Source organism: Primulina tabacum, chromosome 16 (assembly GCF_025594145.1).
Source record: "Primulina tabacum isolate GXHZ01 chromosome 16, ASM2559414v2, whole genome shotgun sequence".
Classification (NCBI taxonomy): domain Eukaryota; kingdom Viridiplantae; phylum Streptophyta; class Magnoliopsida; order Lamiales; family Gesneriaceae; genus Primulina; species Primulina tabacum.
Window position 1 is genome coordinate 5,131,876 of NC_134565.1, and position 20,188 is coordinate 5,152,063.

A 20,188-nucleotide genomic window follows, 5' to 3' on the forward strand; every position below is an offset into this window, starting at 1 on the left:
GACATGGATGTCCAAGCTTTTATCTTTGAACTTCAAGAACAACTTAGCACCAAGGATTTAACATACGGGCATCAAGGGAAAGAAATGGCAAGCTGGAAAGAGATAACTACCAACTGGATGGGAACAAACGTGTACTTGGAGGATGACCTTTACCAAGCTCGAGAAGAAGATAAGAGATTGGGTGAAAAAGTTAGACGCTGTGCTACTTATTACCTTGAATCTGAACGACAACATGATATCACAAAGGAAAAATTTGAAGAATCCCAAGGTAGGATTATTGTACTCAAATACCGAGAAGACAAACTTAACAAAACAATTTATCGCCTTCAAGTATAGATAGAATATCATGAACTCAATGAGCCAGTAAACCAATCAACAATACAGGAGCTTCATTGCTCTTGGAATCTATGTTCCAACCATTATGGGGGACAAAACGCTGAAGATGCACCAATAAGAAATTGTTTATCATGGAAAATCCAAGGAACAAAGATCTCTTTTATTTGCATCACAAACCTGGAAGGCCATAAAAGGCAATGAAAAAATTTACTTAGCAATGATAAGCGAGGTAAGTGAAGAAACTTCCCTAAGATTGGAAGATATCTCACTCATTCAAGAATTTTCAGATGTCTTTCCCGAGGAACTTCCTGGCATAATTCCTGAAAGAGAGGTGACATTTGACATTAATTTGATCTCTGGTCCGGCACCTATTTAAATGGCACCATACCTAATGACACCAATAGAGCTAAAAAAATTAAAGGATTAACTCCATAAATTGTTGGACAAAAAGCATACCCGACCTAGTGCATCTCCATGTGGAGCTCTCGTGTTGTTTGTGAAATAGAAAGACGGGAGTATGATGTAATGCATAAACTACAGAGAGCTAAATAAAATCACAATTAAAAAATAAATAACCTCTAACTAGAATATATGACCTTTTCGATCAAATAAAAGGAGCAAAAGTCTTTTCAAAGCTCGATCTAAGGTCATACTATCACCAACTGAAAGTCAAGGCAGGAGATATCATTAAAATACCTTCAAGACAAGATACAGACACTATGAATTCACGATAATGTCGTTTGGTTTGATCAATGCTCAAGTGGCATTCATACCTCATGAATAGTGTGTTTAAGCCATATCTTAACAAGTTTCTAGTAGTATTTATAAATGATATTCTTGTGTATTCACCAAGTGAGGAAGATCACAAGGAACATATTCGTCTCACTCTGCAGACGCTCAAAGATAGAATTATACGTCAAATTCAAGAAATGTGAATTTTGGCTAAAGAGCGTCACTTTCGTAGGTCACGTAATCTCTGAAATGAGCATATAAGTAGATCCCAAGAAAGTTGAAGCAATCATGAGTTGGCGTCAACCAAAAACAGTAACAGATGTCCATAGCTTTCTAGGTTTGGTTAACTACTATAGAAAATTTTTCAAAAGATTTTCTTCAACAGTCATTCCTCTCCCTAAACTTACACATAAAAACTCTAAATTTGTTTGGAGTAAAGAATGTGACAAGATTTTCGAGGTCTTGAAAAAGAAACTCACTTCTACCTCGGTATTAGTACTCCCCGAAGAAGGCGACAACTTCACGATTTATAGTGGTGCGTCAAAAAGAGGGTTGGAATGTGTGCTCACACAAGATGAGCAAGTAATTGCTTATCGTAAATCCAGTTAAAACCTTATGAGCAACATTAACCAACATATGATCTTGAATCAGCTTCAATTGTATTGACACTAAAAATCTAGAGGAACTATTATATGGTGCCAAATACGAGATATTTACTAATCACCAAAGTTTCAAATACTTATTCACACAAAAAGAATTGAACATGAGACATGGACAATTGATCAAACTCTTGAAGGATCATGATTTAACAATCAACTATCATCCGAGGAAGGCAAAAAAATATTGCTGATCTGCTAAGCCGAAAGGACATGGGGAGATTAAATTTAGCCTCTATTTCCGACCAACCATGCATTCAAGAATCAATCAAACTGAAACAAAACCAAGATCTCTCCTTGACAAAAATTAGGGAACAACTACAAAAAAGAAAAGGCAAAAAATTTCAAACTGATGAGAAAGAAGTTCTATGGATGAAAGGATATTTGTGTATATTAAACATCAATGGAATTTGGGTAATCGTCGATAGGTTAACCAAATCTACACATTTTTCGAATGAACTACAATCTAGAAAAACTATGCACCCAATACATGGACAACATATTAAGATTACATGGTGTTCTGGCAAGCATATTATCCGACAGAGACCCAAGATTTGTGTCTCGATTCTGGAAAAGTTTCAAGAAGCCGTGGGACCAAGGTCCCTCTCAGCATGACCTATCACCCCTAAACGGATGGCCAAACTAAAGGACAATACAAACTCCTGAAGAAATATTGAGGGCATGTCTCCTTGACTTTTGGAAATTGGAGAGAACATCTTATTCTAATAGAATTCTCTTATGATAACAAGTACCCCACAATATCAAAATGGCTCCTTATGAAGCCCTTTATGGATGAAAGTGTAGGTGACTTCTATACTAGGATGAAATTGGGGAGAAAGCTATCACGAGACGTGAACTTGTTCCAGTAACTATTGTTAAAGTAGCTATCATCAGGGATAAAATCAAGTGATCAAGAGATCGACAAAAGAGCTGGGTTGATTTGAAAACAAGACTGGTAGAGTTTGAAGTCCATGAAAAATCATATGTGAAGGTATCACCTGTGAAAGGAGTAATTCGATTCAGCAAATCCTGAAAACTAAATCCAATTTATGTTGGACCCTTCGAGATTTTCGGAAAAGTAGGAACCTTAACTTACCGATTGACCTTACCACCAAACATGTCAATAATTCACAATGTATTCCACATTTAACAACTAAGAAGATATATTCCTAACCCGAACCATATTCTTGAATCGCACCATTTCTAATAGATTAAAACTTGAACGAAGAACTCAAATATGAAGAAGTCTCTATCTGTATAGTGGACACCAAAGACCAATTCCTAAGACGTCAGACCATTCCATATGTCAAAATACAATGGTATAACCATACCGAGAGAGAAGAAACATGGGAAATAGAAGATAATATGCGCACCTGGTACCTTACCTTTTTAAAGATTAACCAAACTCAATTTTCGAGGACAAAACTTCCAATAAGGGGTGTAGTTATGAGGACTCGATTTTGAATCAGATCACGTACATAATAAAAACTCGGTATTTTTTCAGCTCAAACTTACTAAATGAAAGCCCAAGTTTACACTTAAACTTTTAACTCAAAAATCTCAAGGAGTTAGCTCGAAAGAATTCGACATGAAGCAAAACTACAAGGGCCAAAGTGTAGCCGCTCGTGGAAGCAAAGCCCCAGCTCATTAACTCAAGTCACAAGCTCGAAATAGCTCCATTCATGATATCCCAAGATGTCCAAAAATGCAGCCAATTGATGACCTAAGAGTTGGACTTAATCAAGATGTAAGAAGCGGACATTGAGTGCCAAAATGTGACTTTTGGTTGTGGATAAAACTTTGACCACATGGTGGCTGCTTGGGCACCATGGTTTCAGCCATAACCAACCCTTGGCATGCCAAAATCCAGCCTATAAATACCTCATTAGGTGCTAGAAAGATTTTATTTCAAAAAAATCCATTACAAATCACCAAGAATTCGACCACTCTCAAACAAGAACAAAGGCTAATGTGCTAGCCAAGTTTGTGCAGCTGCTAAATAATATTTTGAAGCATCTTTCTATCCTACTAACCACTGATATTCAAGCCAAGCCTCTATCAAGAATCGAACCAAGCTCTACTAGAGTTCGAGCCAAAAAGTCCAAGCACTAGGCTTCTTTTTTTTCTTTTTTTTTCAGGTGATACATCGGTGCATGGCAAGCAGATTTTTAGGGGCTATTGTACTGACCGATTTCCAGCTTTTCAATAACATACACGAGAGAGGATCACGCACAAACACTAGTTAAAGGTACTATCTAAAACCGTGTCCATGTTCAGCCAGGGTAACGATCAAACATCAACCGAGTTCATTTCGCACCTTCGAATTTCGATAATTGGTCTTATTTATGCTTTAAATACTTGTATATATTTTAAAATTCAATAAATTATTGTATGTTTTTCTTCTGTATGTATTGCTATACACTTTGTTATGTATCTTATGCTAAGTTCCATTCCGATTCGTTCCGATTTGATCTGTCTATTTCGTTCCAATAGGGTAAGTTTGTTTGTTACGAATAATGGTACATCGGGAAATTTTATGAGGGAAAATGCCTCATAGGGATCCCCAGAGTGTGAAGGCCCTCGAACTACTTGCTTGGAAATTTGCGGAAAAATTAAAAATTTTCTTTTTAAAAGAACTTAAATGGCCTCATTCATAAAATCACTGGTGAATCAAGTTCAATATTTCAAAATATTGCAGCGGAAGAAAATCAAAGTTTTGCCAACAACAACGATTTAAAAATATCCAACAACTGATAAAAATTGTTTGCGAAGAAAATAACAACTGCTGCTCTGAGGTCCTCGGGTGCCACTACTGCCGACCCAAGCTGGCTCACTGGTCCCCGCCCTCGGCCCTGGCCTCATCAGTACCTACAACAATCAAGTCTAGTGAGCCTAAAGACTCAGCATGCATAAATCGCAGGTAACGAGTAAAAATCTGAATTTAAAATATGCATGAGATAAAATATCCTGTCCTGAGGCATACTGAAAATAATCTGTACTGAGCAATTATAATACGTGCATAACTGAACTGGAAATCACTGTAAAAATATTTGCTCCTTGGAGCCTGTACTGAAATAACTGATAAAATTTTCTGTTGAGATTATGTTTTACGCCTGTGGCCACTGCACTAAGCTGAACTGACCGGTAACTGGCTACCGGGGAGGCTGAAACTGAACTGAGCTGGCCGGTCACTGGCGACCGGGTGGTACCATACTGAACTGATCGGTCACTGGCGACCGTATAAAATAACACTCCCACATAGTGAATGAACCACAAGCCATATCGCATAAATCTCAAAAATAATCATTTTCTATTTAATGCACGTAAAATAATTAACTGGCATAATGAAAATTCCTGTAATTTTACCAACTGGATTGGATTGGATCGTTCCCAGGCTCGCTGCAACCTAACTGTGCCATGAAAAATATGCAATAGCTTAAACATGACCAACTATGCAATTTACGTTCAAAAGATGCGACTATGACGCCTAATGACTTCGCATTTAATCATGACTCCGAGCCAACCTGAACCGACACTGAACCGACGTATAGTCATGATTAAAATACGCTGAAAAATCATAAAATAATGTTCCTAAAATGATAGAGTCGAAATCTAGGTGGAATGGAGGCCAAAACACGAAACGCTCTTTCGAGAGTCAATTTGGCACATTGCACCGTAAATTCTCGTACGACCTCAAAAATGATCCAAATGACAAACGGTCGAAAACATGACCTTCCCAACTCAATGAGGCACTGTCCAGTCCAAGGCCATGGGCTAAAAGCCAACCAAGAACTCAAACGACGCTTCTGAACAGCAGCATACTTGCTGTCAAAAAAAATACAGCAGCTGCGCACTACAAGACTTGCATTGGTTTCGAGACTATCGGCCATTAGGGGCGTGAACCACCGACCAGAGACTCTTACCAACATCCCAAGGAATGATTTGAACCATGGCTAAGGGCCCTACGCCAGCCACAATCCGCATCACACCAAATCTTAACCGAAGGGTCCAACCGAGAGCAACGTGCATGCGTGTGTAGTGTTTATGCTATGATCGATGTCTTGCGTCGTTCCAGTGGCCATTTGATTGACCATGGCACGATCTAGACATCTAGGAGCATGATATGAACCGTGGCTAAGGGCCATAGGCCAACCAAGATCCACACCAAGCCACAAAAGAAACGAACCATATGCTGAAAAATGGAAGGGCCGAATGGGGAAAGGGGCTGTTCTTGTTGATTATTTAAAAACCGATGAGCCATGGACCAAGCCACCAAAAGGGCGACTTAGTCACGTCTTAGACATGCTAGGGAAGTGATCCAACCATGGCTAAAGGCCCTTGGGGCAGCCAAGATCAGATCCTTCCTCCTTGACATCCAAACTGAATTTCGAATCACATTTCTGCACTTATGGGGAACTTGCTGTCATTCTGAATTTCCAGCAAGCATGGGGCTGGTTTGAATGGACCAACATGGTCCTAATGCATCCTACTACATGTATACAAGCCGCCTTGGGAGCCTGGAATCGAACCAATCACCTGAAACCACAAAACTCAGAAAAACGTGAAGCTTGCCATGAAGAGCCGAAATTCTGCATGTGTGTTCCAAAATATTTTGACATGTATCTCGGTTTTTGCTTGCTAAAACATGATCATGTACTGAAAAATAAATGATAATATGACTTGATTGAGGTTTGAAAGAAATCTAGACATGCCTGGTTTCGTTTCGAAAGAAAACGAAAAGAAGAGACGAGACGGCGCGGAGGAGACGGAGTGGCTAGCTTCTCTACCTTTCTTGGCTCTCGATTTTTCTCCCTTTCTCCCTAGCTGCTATCCACGTTTTTTCTACTGAAAAGGGGTCTTATTTTCGGTGGAGGTGGAGGGGGGAGTGATGGTTATGAAGGTGAGGAGAAGGGTGCACAAAAATAGGATCATATCAAGACCAAGTCCACTCCCCTTTTGAATTTGAATTTTGAATTGATATCAAATGAGTTGGTGGATGCTTCTAGGAGGTGGTGGCCGAAATTTAGCTTGATTCTAGACTAGGATATGTTCATTTATTTAATTAAATTGTGCTCCCAAAAATCCTAGAATTATCCTACTAATTACATGCAAAGAATTGGTCAAAGTTGGTGAGTTGGAAAATGAATCTTCTAGCACTAAGGGTGGCCGAAAAATGCATGATAAAATAAAGGGAAATGTTGATTATCTAGTCAACTAATAATCCTTGAAAGCCTTACTAATCCTTTAAATAATTTAGTGAGCTAACCCCTTAATTTAATAACTTAAATGAGTTCATTTCTTAATCACCTCAAATAATTAAATTAAATCTTCAAACCTTCCTTTCTAACTTAAATGAACTTAGTTACTAGCTAAATTAACTTCTGGAAATATTTCTCAAATCTTAAATTCTATCTCAAAACTCCAACTCCGGTCCGGCCTCACTGAAAATACTGAAATGCTAAAAAAAAATCAAACTACTGAACTGAAATAATGAATAATTAACTTCAAATAAATGCATTTAAAATAATCATGCAATGAAGTCAATTAAATTTAAAAATCTAGAATTATGCATGGCTTATACGTCTACTGATTTACGGGTTCTACACAGAGAGAGCCTAAGATCCGTATACAGTATGTTATTCGAATTTAATAATACTTTGTTCTATTAAGATTCTATTTTGATATGATCTGATCATCTGATACGATATAAGTTTTGAACTTTGTCAGTTCCAATTTTCGAATTCTGCTCTGAAAAATAATTAATTTGAAAATATGTATATGTATTATTTGATATATCGGTATTCGATCGGCCCACACTGGCTAATTTTTTCTCAAAATTCTCACCACTTACTCCCGTACACATATAAAAGTGAAGAACAAGTAGAAGATGAGGAGCAAGACCAATTTTGGGGCTGGTGAAGATATTCAGAATTATGGAGATCAAGTCCCTAGTCTCAAGTTTATAAGTTTATTTGTAACAGCATCCGCATTATGCACATTTTCTTTTTAAGAATAGTTTCCGTCTTATTCAACTTATGCATATGTACAGATGACGTTCTTTTATGAAATAGTCTAGTTTTGACTATTTTTTTGCTACAAGGTTTATTGTTGCTAAACAATACCAGATGTCATTTACACCTCGGTCTCGGGGGCGTGACATTTAAATGATAACATAGTCATCAGATTCATAATCCTGATGGGATGTTAATAGAGGACATGCAAAAAAAGCATCTCGTAACCTGAGTCTGAAGGCTTTGAATCACTTCGTAAAATTTTGTTAAAAGCCCAATGCCTTCTTATATGAATCGTTCTGGCAAATCAAACTTATTTTCCATTGTTTAGATTTCTAAATTCGAGTTGTTACCATTTGTGGGAATATTTGAATGACATGTATCCTTGAATAGAAATCTCAAAACTTGGTTCCATCCGGTATTCCACACTTTCAATCTATGCGAAAATTTTTAAATTTGCCACTTTTGGAAAATCCCACGAAATATTCTGTTCGACCCCCTATCTGATGTTGTAATTTTGATTTTTTCCATTATTATGATTCTAAGCCTTTTAATTCAATTTATTCTAGTAAATGACCACCCCTCATACACTTACTCAAGCCGCTCTTCGCATGCGTCAGCTTGCCTTCGACAACCAAATCTAGAGATTGCAACCCTTAAGGCTCAACTTGCTAAAGAAAGATAGGAAATGCAGAAACGTTACATTGCCAAGCTTCATGGTGCTATGGATAGGCTGCAAGAGCAAAATAAATATCTACAATTCGGGACAAGGGGTATCAAGTCAGCAACTCGGCCCGGGTAGATGGTTCAAGATCCCGGGCCACCTTGGTTGTTTTCCCGAGTTGCTGGGGAACTAGATCCACTCCTTCCCATTCGTCCTCCATCATCGCATGTACTTCCCCAATCGGGTGCACCTTTCTCTAGCCCGGCCTTTTATCATCCTTTTATCTCATTGTCCTCTTGTTTATTCAGCATAACATTTGTGGGAGGATGACTGATCTCCCTGGACTTATCCCACCTTGTTTTCCACGAGGAATTTGATTTTCTGATGATAAGCGACATTCATGGTTGGCCTTCCCAAATGATGTTATGGCGAATTAACCATCGTGAATGTTGTCCTAACCATCTTCTTCAAGTTCTCGGACCCAACTGTCTCCACTGGTTCCAACTTATAACCCCTTAAATCCATTTGGTTAAGAGCTTCCTAGAATATGACATTGACCAAATTCCATGAATCTACGAACACTTGCATCATATCACAATTGGAGATCATTGCTTGGATGACCAGGAAATCATTGTGAGGTACGCTGATGCGTTGCAGATCTCGAGGACCAAGATGATCACTGGACTATCTCCCCGGGCAGCATCGTCCACTCCCAAGCTTTTTTGTCGACTCCAATCCTTTGGAGCTTGATTAGATTTTTCATCTGTAGATCCACCTGAGATCATCTTAATCACTCCTAGAGTGGGGTACTTTCCTTGGTCTCTATATTCTCGGTCCTTGTCTCCTCATAAGTGGTCATCCTGGCCTCCTGGCTTAGATTGAAAACCTTGGATATTTGATGGAAAAGTAGGACCTGAACTCTTGGGCACCCATGGAGGTCCCAGGGCTCTTTTCGTCGACGTACCGGCCTCGGTTGAGCTTGGCCTGGAACGGACCTACTTCAATTTCTTGCACTTGCTGGTATCATGGGCATATTCCTGATGAAATGCACAAAATTTCCTTGTCCTCTACTGGTCTAGGGGGCTGTGAAGGCTTTGGCATAGCCCTATCCTCATCACAAATATATACTGCCTGATCTCTTGAAACACTCAAGGGCATATATTGGGAAAAATGCCTAAGAGGGTTTCCTCTCTACACCCGGTCATGCCCGATCTCCTCTTTCTTTCTTTACAATTTCTCTTTTTTGTGTATAGGCCTCTTCCATGTTGATGTACTTCTTCGTTCAGGGCAAAAGATCTTCAAAGTCCCGGATTAAATTTTTCACCAGGGACCGGAAAAAATCTCTTTCCCGATGCCCCTGAGTTAAAGCTATAGTCTTGGTCTCGGGGGCACATGATGGTGCCTATAGGACGGTTTTATTAAACCGATAGATGTATGGTCGCAAGAATTCATCCTTATCTTTCTTTACTTCGAACAGACAAAAGACGGTCTTTCTTATACTTCTTGTTGTTGCTCAAGTGATGCAAGAAAATGTTATTGAAGTCCTCAAAGGAATGAATGCTTTGAGGCTCAAGTTTCTCGAACCAACGCTAGGATTAGTCCACCAGCATGGTTGGAAAAGCTTTACACTTGATTTTGTCTTCATAACAGTGCAACATAGTCATGTTCTCGAACCGAGTCAGGTGCTCCTCTGGATCAGTATGTCCACCATAGTCCCGATCTTGGCTGACTTGTAGTGAATGGGTAAGGGCTCATTCACTACTTTGGTAAAGAAAGGACATCCATTTGACCCGGATTGGGCAGTATGAGAGGACCTGACTTGTCCTTCTAATCTCTTCACCTTCTTTCCTAGCTCTTCTAATTCCTCGGTCAGTGTAAGATCCTTTGAGCCAGCCTTAGAGCTTTCATCATTTTTTCACGACCAACCTCGAGGATGAGATTCATCCTCAGACATCTCCTACTCTAGCTGGGGACTCTTGTTTCGCCAATGACTCTTCTTTGGGAGCAACATTAATGGTTTGTTGAGGAACCTTGGGGGCAGATTCCCCCGGGGATCCCCCGAGTTCGAGGTCTCCCTTCCAGAAGAATCCCTTTGGGCTGATTTTTGGGTGAAAACCATATCTACATCTATAGATATGATTTCCCACAGATGGAGCCAATGATGTTGCTCGGGAAAATTAGGTGAGCTGAGCGGACAATTTCTCGGGCAGAGATGTGTTCTTTCCCTGTACAATCTGTTGACCTGGTAAGATGAACCCGAATTGGATAACATGTCTACCTGAGAACAAAAAACATTAGAGATGTGTCATAAGGGTTTACAACGTGGCCACTCTGACATTCAAGTAAGTCAAATATGCACGCAAAGGAAAGAAAATCCATTTAAATAAATATGTAGAGAGTGCCTGTGAGAATGAAAAGTGAACTCTCTTATTTTACATATGTTGGGGGTATTTATAAAGTACTAGAGTTGGTGACAACTCCGAGATGCTCAGGTAATGGCCACAATGTGAGGACGTGGTCCAGGCCTTGGCTTCAACATGATATGAGAACGTGGATGGAAACATGTCCCTTGATTATCGGTGGACAGATTCCATGATCAATTGACTTAGTCTTCTTGTGTTGCTCGATTGAGGCCATGTGCCCAGACTTATATGATTCTGTAGTAGTCTGATAGGTTTCTCGGGTTGATGCATGCCCGATGTGGTTTAAAACATGATACTTTTTCTTTGCTCGTGCTGGCTTCCATCCAATTTCCTCTTGGCTTCTAGGGATCAGTTCTGTGTTCCTGGTCTTTCTTCTCCTTCCAAATCCAAGGATGAACCGTGCCATTTTCGAGGTATCACATGTTCATCGCCATATATGCATTTTTCAATGATTTTTGTCATTTTCCGGTGCCACACCACAACCCGAGGACCACAATTAGAGTGTTATTCTAAACATCAAATAATTGAGCCACAAAATATAAACATCAAACCTTAAGGTTTCTCTCATATTTGTGAATGGTAATGAGAGGGGAAACTGTCATTTCGCGCCCCTTCCCCATCTGTTGGCTCCACAAGAAATCCATAATAATGATGCATGACCAATAAGAATGCAAGATTTAAGATTATCGAATATTCTAGCCGATCAAAAACCAGATAAGAACGGCCTGTGGGTCCCCTGGTGTATAAACAGTTAATCTTCCACTGTATGAAATCACAAAAAATATCAGTTAAGGTATTCAAGAAACGTTTTTGCATGACTAAAAGCGTCGTTTGTGGGTCAATCAACCTCATTATTAAGCTCATATATCAAGGGGAAAGAAAAGAGAAAAAAAAAACCCTGCTTTTCTACCTGGAAATCAAGTTCTGTTTGATTGAATAATGAACATATAATTATAACAATAGAGCTATGAATTATATCGATGAATCAAAGCTGCAAACGCCATTGTAGGCAAGACTGCAAGAGCTTGCGAGAGCTGTTTGAGGAAGAGGGCTCGATGGTTTTGCGCTGCTGATGATGCTTTCCTATGCCAAGCCTGTGATGTTGCGGTGCATTCAGCCAACCAGTTGGCGAGTATGCACGAAAGGGCTAGACTGGATACCTCGTCTTTTAAGGTTGACCAAGTGATGGATTTTTCTCCAGCTCCAGCTTGGCATCAAGCAGTGGCAGAGCCATGAATACTATACCCGGTCTAGAATTTTACACTCTTGAATCTTTAATATTTTAAATTGATCTACCCGGGCTAATATAAAATTTATCCAAAATTATACAAAAATTTACATATAATTTTTTTAAAAAAATTTAAGACCACCCGGGCCAGGTGGCAAGGACTGTGGCTCCGCCACTGGCATCAAGGGTTCACTCGGAAGGCGAGGACTCCACGACATGCAAAGTCGAAGCAGCTGCAACCGCCACCATGCAACCCGATCCGGCTGGTGTCAGAGATTAATGGAGAAGATCCTTTTACTGAGGAGAATGAAGAACAGCTGCTTTGTAGGGTTCCGGTTTTTGACCCTTTTCTCGATGAGATTTGCATCAAAGAAACAAGGAACGAATCAGACGAAGCGGATTATGATCAGTGTGACTTGAATCTTGCGGAGCTGCTGAATTTTGATATGGAGCTTGAGGAGTTTGTTGCATACGTTGAGAGCTTACTAGGGGAAAAGACTGAAGAAGATTTGAAAACGCTGAAAGTCGAAGATGAAGTTGCCGATGAAGAAACTCAAGCAGTGATAGCATGTCATTTTGATCCAGCACTACACATGGAAATGAACTGGGATTTTGATTATGCTTGCTCTTCCATCGCTGGGGAAGACGGAGAAGAGATGAAAAAAGAAGCCTCCATTGAAAGCGCGGAGTACATCGAAAGTGAGACACAAGTCAATAAGATGATGCTATTGAGCCTCAACTATGAAGCAGTAATGGCAGACTGGGCAACTGGGGTTTCCCCATGGACGACCGGAGTTTGACCCGACGAGCTAAATAACCTCTATGAAATCATGGTACCAAACAATGAAATTTCAATTCTTTAATCTTCACTAGAAGCAAAAATATATCATGCATAAAATATAACCTTCGTGTGAACTTGGATGGAGATTTATACAGAGGAAGATGGGGAAGTGCACACAAAATCGCCAAAAGAGAAGCAAGAGTGTCAAGATACATGGAAAAGAGAAGAACCAGACTATTCGCCAAGAAGATTAGGTACCAAGTTAGGAAAATAACTGCAGAGAAGAGACCCAGAATGAAAGGTCGATTTGTGAAGAGGACAAGCTTTTTAGGGTCTTCTTTCCCAGCAGTGCCATCCTACCTGATAAATAAATAGATGTGAACTATAGCTATATATATATATACGCAGCTGCTAATTTGCTTGCTTAGCAACTAAGGTTGTAACACTATTATTATGCAATAAATTAATATAAAGTTTATTTCTAATTACTTAAGAATTGTCTTGCCAATCGCGAGACGTCATTTAAATACTATGTTACATCGAGAGAAATACTCTCATTAAGATTTCGGATATAGGAAACCTACGTTGTTTTGTATGTATTATAACTTCAATACATTCAAATATATCCGGTGATATATGTTATAAGAGATATGCATCTTTCTATATATAGCATTCCTTGTACTGTTTTTGTTGCTTGCCCCAAAATTACTTTGTCGATATATATGTTCTATGAGATACAGATCATCCGAGATAGCATTCCTTGTACCGTTTGTTATGGATGATTTATAATTTATCTGATGTCAAAATCTTATATTTGAGATGAGATATGGATTTCGAGACACAATTATGAGAGTTGCACATAACAATAATTTTGAATGTTTCGTATGTTACTTATTTAACCTTCAATTCAAGTTCACTTATTAATTGTGATAGCGAAAAACAGAAGGAGGTGTTCTAAATGGCGGTCGAGACGGCCGCTTAGGCGGTGCCTAGGTGGTAGGCGGCCCTCGACGCACCGCCTATGCATGAGGCGGTTGTTTTAGACGGCCCAAGATCTACGACGTTGGAGAGGCGGGTCGAGGCGGCGAGCAGGCGGTTGAGGCGACGAGCATGTGGGCGAGGCGGCGAGCAGGCAGGCTAGGCAGACAATCAATATTTTTACGTTGTAGTTAACAATTTTAAAAACCTAGTCAACAATTTTAAAAACATAGTCAACAATTTTAAAAAATTAGTCAACGATTTTAAAAACTTAGTCAAAGTCAACTAATTTTAAATATCAAAACCCTAGCACACCTCACTTTCTTTATTTTATTTTTGGTTTTCACTCTCAACTCTCAACCACCACACACAGTTTGTCGCCCGCTGCCCGTCGCTGCCGTCGACCACCACCAGCCGTCAGAATATTTAGGTTAGGAATTACATATTTATTATTTATCATACTTTTTTTTATAATATTTCAAATTTTGTTATTTCAAAAATCAAATTTGTTTTCCTATTATTAATTTATTATTGATTTATTGTTGAAGATTAATGGCGAAAAAAGATAAACAACCAGAGTTGGAATTTAAGCCATAGTCCAATGATATTGTTTGGGAATATGAGATGTTGTATAATAAAGAGAAAATGGATTGGATCACATGCAAATTGTGTAAGAGGCTTATTAAAGGGGGAGTTTATAGGATGAAACATCGTATTGCGGGTATTGTAGGACAAGTTGAAGCATGTCCTAAAGCATCCGATGAGGACAAAAAAAGAGTGAGAGACTATCTTGAAAATAGCAAGAATAAAAAGCATCAAAGGGTGGAAAAACTAAATTAAGAAAGGGTGGAGGTAAACATATGTGTTGATGAAGATGATGGTGATTGTCAAGTGGTGGGAGATAATTAAAAAAAAAAGCCAAAGAGCCTCCGGCCTATTGATAAGTGGACATCCACAATCGATCCAACAAAGGCAAGACAACATAACATAAATGATGCCTTGAAGTTAAAGTTTACAAATGATGTGCATGAGTATGTTGCTAGATGGATATACGAAACGGGGATTCCTTTTCATTCAATTGACAATCAAAGTTTTAGAAAATTTGTAGAGGCGATTGGCCAATTCAGTCCGGGCTACAAACCTTCATGTCAATATCTTTTAAGAGAGCCACTTTTGAAGCAAGAAGTTTAGAGGACCAAATTTTCTCTAAAAAAACATGAAGAAGAGTGGATGAAAAATGGATGTTCAATATTGACCGACGCATGGACCGATCGCAAGAGGAGAAGCATTGTGAATATATGTGTTAATTGCAAGCTAGGGACTTCATTCCTTGGTTCTATTGAAGAATCCATGGAGGCACACATCGGGGTTTATATATTTGAGTTTGTTGAAAAATATATCACTGAGATTGGCTTGTAACATGTCGTTCAAGTAGTGACGGACAATGCCACAAACAATATAGCGACGGAGGATTTATTGAAGGTTACACAACCTCAAATTTTTTGGACCTCTTGTGCAGCTCATACAATCAACATCATGCTTGAAGCAATTGGAAAACTACTCAAGTTTAGCGGAATACTTGAGAAAGCAAAGGCCTTGGCTATATTCATCTATGCACATCATAGAACTTTGGCTATAATGAGGAAATATACCAAGAAGAGTGATATTGTGAGGCTCGGGTGACTAGATTTGCTACTTCATTTTTGACTTTGGAAAGTCTCAAAGACAAGAAAGATCAATTGAGACTCATGTTTACATCCGGTGAATGGAGCACAAACAAAGTTAAGGAGCAGTGTGAAGAGGAAAACGGTGGAAGTGACAGTAACAAGTATATCTTTTTGAAAGGTGTTTCTTTGGCTTTGAATGTTTTCACCCCTTTAGTGAAAGTTTTACGTCTTGTTGACGGTGATAAGAAGCCCTCAATGGCCTTCTTATCGGGTGCTCTTAAAAAAGACAAAGAAAACATTAAAAAGCTTTTCAAAAAAGAGGAAAATGTCATCTCTATTTTGAAGATTATTGATGAGAAGTATAAGGGTAGACTTGATAGTACTTTGCATTATGTCGCTTACTTATTGAATCTGTTTTTTTTACTTCAAAGATTCAAGCATATCAAATGACACTAATGTCATGAATGAGTTTTTGAATTGTGTTGTGATAATTTTTCCACTGACAAGGATATGCAATCTACCATTGCTAATGATGAATTGCTGAAGTATAAGAGTAAATCTGGAAACTTTGGAAGAAAAATGACGGTCGCAGCATATGAGAAGGTTGATGTGTACCATGACTTTGACCTGATAAATCTTTTTCCTTTATATTTATTGATGTTAGTACATGTATTTTTTTTACCCATCTTTGGTTTAATTATTTTTTTTCTCTTTGCTTTTTTAAGTTGAATGGTGGTCCACTTATAGTAGTGACACTCCAAACTTATTCATAAATTATGTTATATATCATTTTTTTTTATTAATAACAATGGTTTTAAATTTTTAGATACATACTAAGAAGATGAATAGGTTTGAGACATCAAGATTGAATGATCTTGTATATGTCAAATTTAATGACAATCTTATGAAGAAGAAGAGTAAAAGAGAAATGAGTGGAGATTTGCCTCTATCCTCTCAAGCTAGTGAAGCTCAAGGTTGGCTTGTTGATGATGGTGATGAAGATGAGGTCAAGCCAGGTTCATGACTTACTTGAAGAATGGTAGCGGAGGCCTCGGGAGCGGATGAAGTGCTACATCAAAGGACGAGTGCAAGGAACATTCCTGTTAGAGAACTTGACCAAGATTTAGATACATCGGAAGAGGAGAATGAAGAAGATGTTGGCTTTGAGTCCAATGATGAGAGGATCATGGATGTGGTAGATGGTGCATATGTAGATGATTTGGAAGATTAGTTATGTTTAGTCTACTATTTATTCTAATTATGAATAATTAATTGAAACTTTGAAATTTAAACTTAGTTTTTTGGTAAAATTAATTATATTACTTTGTTAGCATAATAACATTAATATGATGATGAATTTTTATTAATTGTATATTATCTAGATGATATTATACTGTATGAAGCTTCTTTGTGCTTAAACATTATTTAATTGCATATTTTACATAAAAAAATATACTATTTGTGATTATATTGCATGATTATCTATGATTATCTATAAAAAAATTACTTAAAAAAATTCAACCGCCTAGTGAACGCCCCCCCGCTACCGCCTCCCATCATTTACAACCTTGACATAAGGGATAGAGGAAAATATTATAATAAATGAATTTTAAACCAGATGAATAGATGTTAAGATAGCTCTCATTTTGAGCCGTAAACAGGCTGAACAGGAGAATACTATCATCGATGAGGGAAATTAAAATTTTTAATATAGCTAACGCAGATAATTTGCAATTATTTAAAAAAAGAAAAATCTTAATTTGTAAATGAAAAAATAAGATCTTATAGAATGTGCTGCCAAAATTAATGTTTAGTGTTTATGAATTGAGTTATTGTGTTTTCAACAATCAAAATTTGTATAGATTTTATGAACATTAATAAAAAGACAAAAACTTGTGTGAGACAATCTTACTAGTCGTATTTATGAGACGGATCTCTTATTTGGATCATCCATGAAAAAATATTAATTTTTATGTTAAGAGTATTATTTTTTATTGTGAATATCCGTAGAGTTGATCCGTAGATAAAAATTAATGAGATCGTCTCACAAGAAATCACTCTAATAAAGGATAGCAAACTTACGGTTCAGTTGCCTAAATGCACAAATATTATATAATATTAAGTACCAAAATTGATATGTATTAGTAAAATAATATGTAATTTCAACAAACAAAAAATACTAATATAACTTTTCTTTATTGATTTGTACGATAAAATGATAATATACAAAATCAAACAAGTAGGTCCAGTCAATACATTAATAGATTAAGTGGAAGGAGGGATATATAAAGAAAAACAAATGAACAATATCAAAAACTAAAGGGTAAAAATAATCTACTAGGCGAGCTCCTAGTCCTTGCCATATAATAGATACACCAAAATCATACTATAATAAGAGAACAACTACTATGCACAATAACACTACTTCAGAATTTCAGCTTGGTTTTTCTCCCAACAAGGTTGCTTTGGCGACAGATAAAAATATTCACTGATTTATTACAGCTTCGTATATCATGAATCTTCTTTCACTTTCACATAGAACATCGAAGAGGCTGCGAACAATGAGTCAAATCTACAAAATAAACTCACATACATTCTGCAATATGAAGATTATGGTCCAACTGTCAAAAAAGGCAGATTGCGTAGCAGCACTCCATGGCTCTGCCGCACAAACTTCATTAGCTGCAGAGGAAAAAATGTGCATGTTGTAAAAAACTTTCCTTAGAACAATTCATGTTACTAACCACACGTATCCAGATAGTCCGACATAGTTCATGCCTTCATTGGTCTTTTATATTAGTGGATAAAAAAATGTGTGAGCGGATTTCAAGTTCAAGCACAAATTTTTAAAATGGTCGTACGGGAATGTGGTGCATTTCGTGGAAACAAATTGAAGATTCCTCACCTACAATATCTTCCAGGGTACAATTAAAGCATAAGCAGCGCTAAAAATGAGAACAAATAAAATTAAGATTCCTAACTTAAAACCATGCCAGGTCTGCAATACATGTTTGATGGTCATGAGAGTAATATAAAACCATTTTTACCGACTAAACATTGCTTGCATTATGAAAAATGACTGAAAAATACTTAGGAGGAGACAAAAGAAAAGGTACAATGAAGAAACTAGAAAGGTACAAAATAAAAGGTATCCGGGTTCAATCCAGTCTGGGCCAATAGAAGAAATAACTCTCAATCCAATCTATATTGATGATATTAAAACCATATCCACCAATATACTTATCATAAAGAAGGATCAGATTAAATATATGAACAGGACAATGTGTTGCTTCAAGGCAATGCAAAGAGATTCAAGTTTTTTAGTTAGCAAGTAGATATGGTTTCAGACCTACTACCAGATAAGCTCAATAATTGCACTTTCAAGTCATTTATCAAAGCTCACAAGCCACGCATTTCAAAAGATTTCGAGGATAGTTAGCTAAATTATTTTAAATTTAATTTCCTCATGTATTTCAATAAATGAGCCAGAGGAGCCAATGAAAAAAAGTTCAGGAAGAACATAAACTTATCATGTACCTGAGTTAAAGTGATACAAAGGTCTAAAAATAAGTTATGTGAGAGATCTAACAAACTCCTGTAATTTTTTAAGCTAAATAGTTACATAATATACTCCACTCGGTATGTATAGAATTTTTTATACCAAAAAGGTCAACCAATCCGATATTATTAAAATTTATATGGCCTAGATATTCAAAAACTAAAATATCATTCTATCAAAGATAAAAATTGGAGGGAAGAAAGGCAGCATTGCAGGATGAATCGAGCTCGAGCTCAAACAACAGAAGTTGTAAAATTTTAATTTATTTGGTTGCTATAACTACAAACTTTAAACACGTTGCAAACTAATTATAATAAAATCTGAACTTTGAACTCCAAATGACTTGTGTATAATATGAATTACACTCTTTCAATCCGCAGAATAAATATGATATTCCAACCATTTTCTATTCATGTGAAGCCAGTCCAACCTCAAAATATAGACAGAAGAAATACCAAAAAAAAAAAAAACACCAAGATCATGCATAGTACACTCTTGCCGAAAAAGAAGTCACAAAATACAAGACATTACAGTGGTTAACCCTTTCATATGATCAGTCAAAGAATTTGGTAATTCAGAAAACAACACCTCAAATTATTCAGACAACCCATGACTCGGCTCCTAAATCGGTCATTCCACAGCTTCCTCCACCTTAGGACCTACATAAACAAGCAAACAAATTTACGAATAAAATCAATAAACCAAAAAATTGAAACAAAAAGTAGTCAGAACAAACCGTGGAGGGAGTGGGGGCGATGGTCCTTCCCCCAGCCGACGCCGCGGGTGGCGTCGAGATACTTGTGAACCAGGTGGCGGCATTTCTGAAGGTGGTTAACACCCTCCACGCGGTAGCACCACTTGACCTTCTCCCGCAGAATCTTGGCCTTCTCGATGTCGATCCACTTCTCCCTAACCAGGTGCTCCCTCATCTCCAGCATCGCAACCGGATCCTTGTACGGGATTTTCCGGATCGAAGTCATCCGGAGCCCCATCATCGGTGAACATCACCCCCTTCTTCCTCCCCATTTTCCGAGCTAGGTTTCAGCCAAGAATGATCTAGCTTTACCCTGAGACGGTGGTGAAATTGGGAATGCCTTGGTTGTTTGTGGGCTTTGTTCATGACCAATTAACCCATAAATAGTAAAATGGGCCC

At 37.9% G+C, this 20,188-nt stretch overlaps 1 protein-coding gene, 2 long non-coding RNA genes and 1 pseudogene across 3 annotated transcripts in view; 2 read left to right on the plus strand and 2 right to left on the minus strand.

Moving 5' to 3' along the window:
* The window catches only part of LOC142529527 (uncharacterized), an 83,794-nt gene that overhangs the window by 5,907 nt on the left and 57,699 nt on the right, over positions 1-20,188 (minus strand). The gene's annotated exons all lie outside the window — the stretch shown is intronic.
* LOC142529340 (zinc finger protein CONSTANS-LIKE 6-like) lies at positions 4-13,443 on the plus strand (annotated as a pseudogene).
* LOC142529429 (uncharacterized) lies at positions 14,003-14,632 on the plus strand. Its single transcript, XR_012815896.1, has 2 exons — positions 14,003-14,208; positions 14,245-14,632. It is a non-coding gene; the product is annotated as an uncharacterized LOC142529429 (long non-coding RNA).
* On the minus strand, positions 17,861-20,133 carry LOC142529754 (NADH dehydrogenase [ubiquinone] 1 beta subcomplex subunit 10-A-like). Its single transcript, XM_075635377.1, is given in 4 exon segments — positions 17,861-18,158; positions 19,624-19,694; positions 19,772-19,994; positions 19,996-20,133. Coding segments are annotated over 3 exon segments (318 nt in total). The 5' UTR covers positions 20,062-20,133; the 3' UTR covers positions 17,861-18,158; positions 19,624-19,665.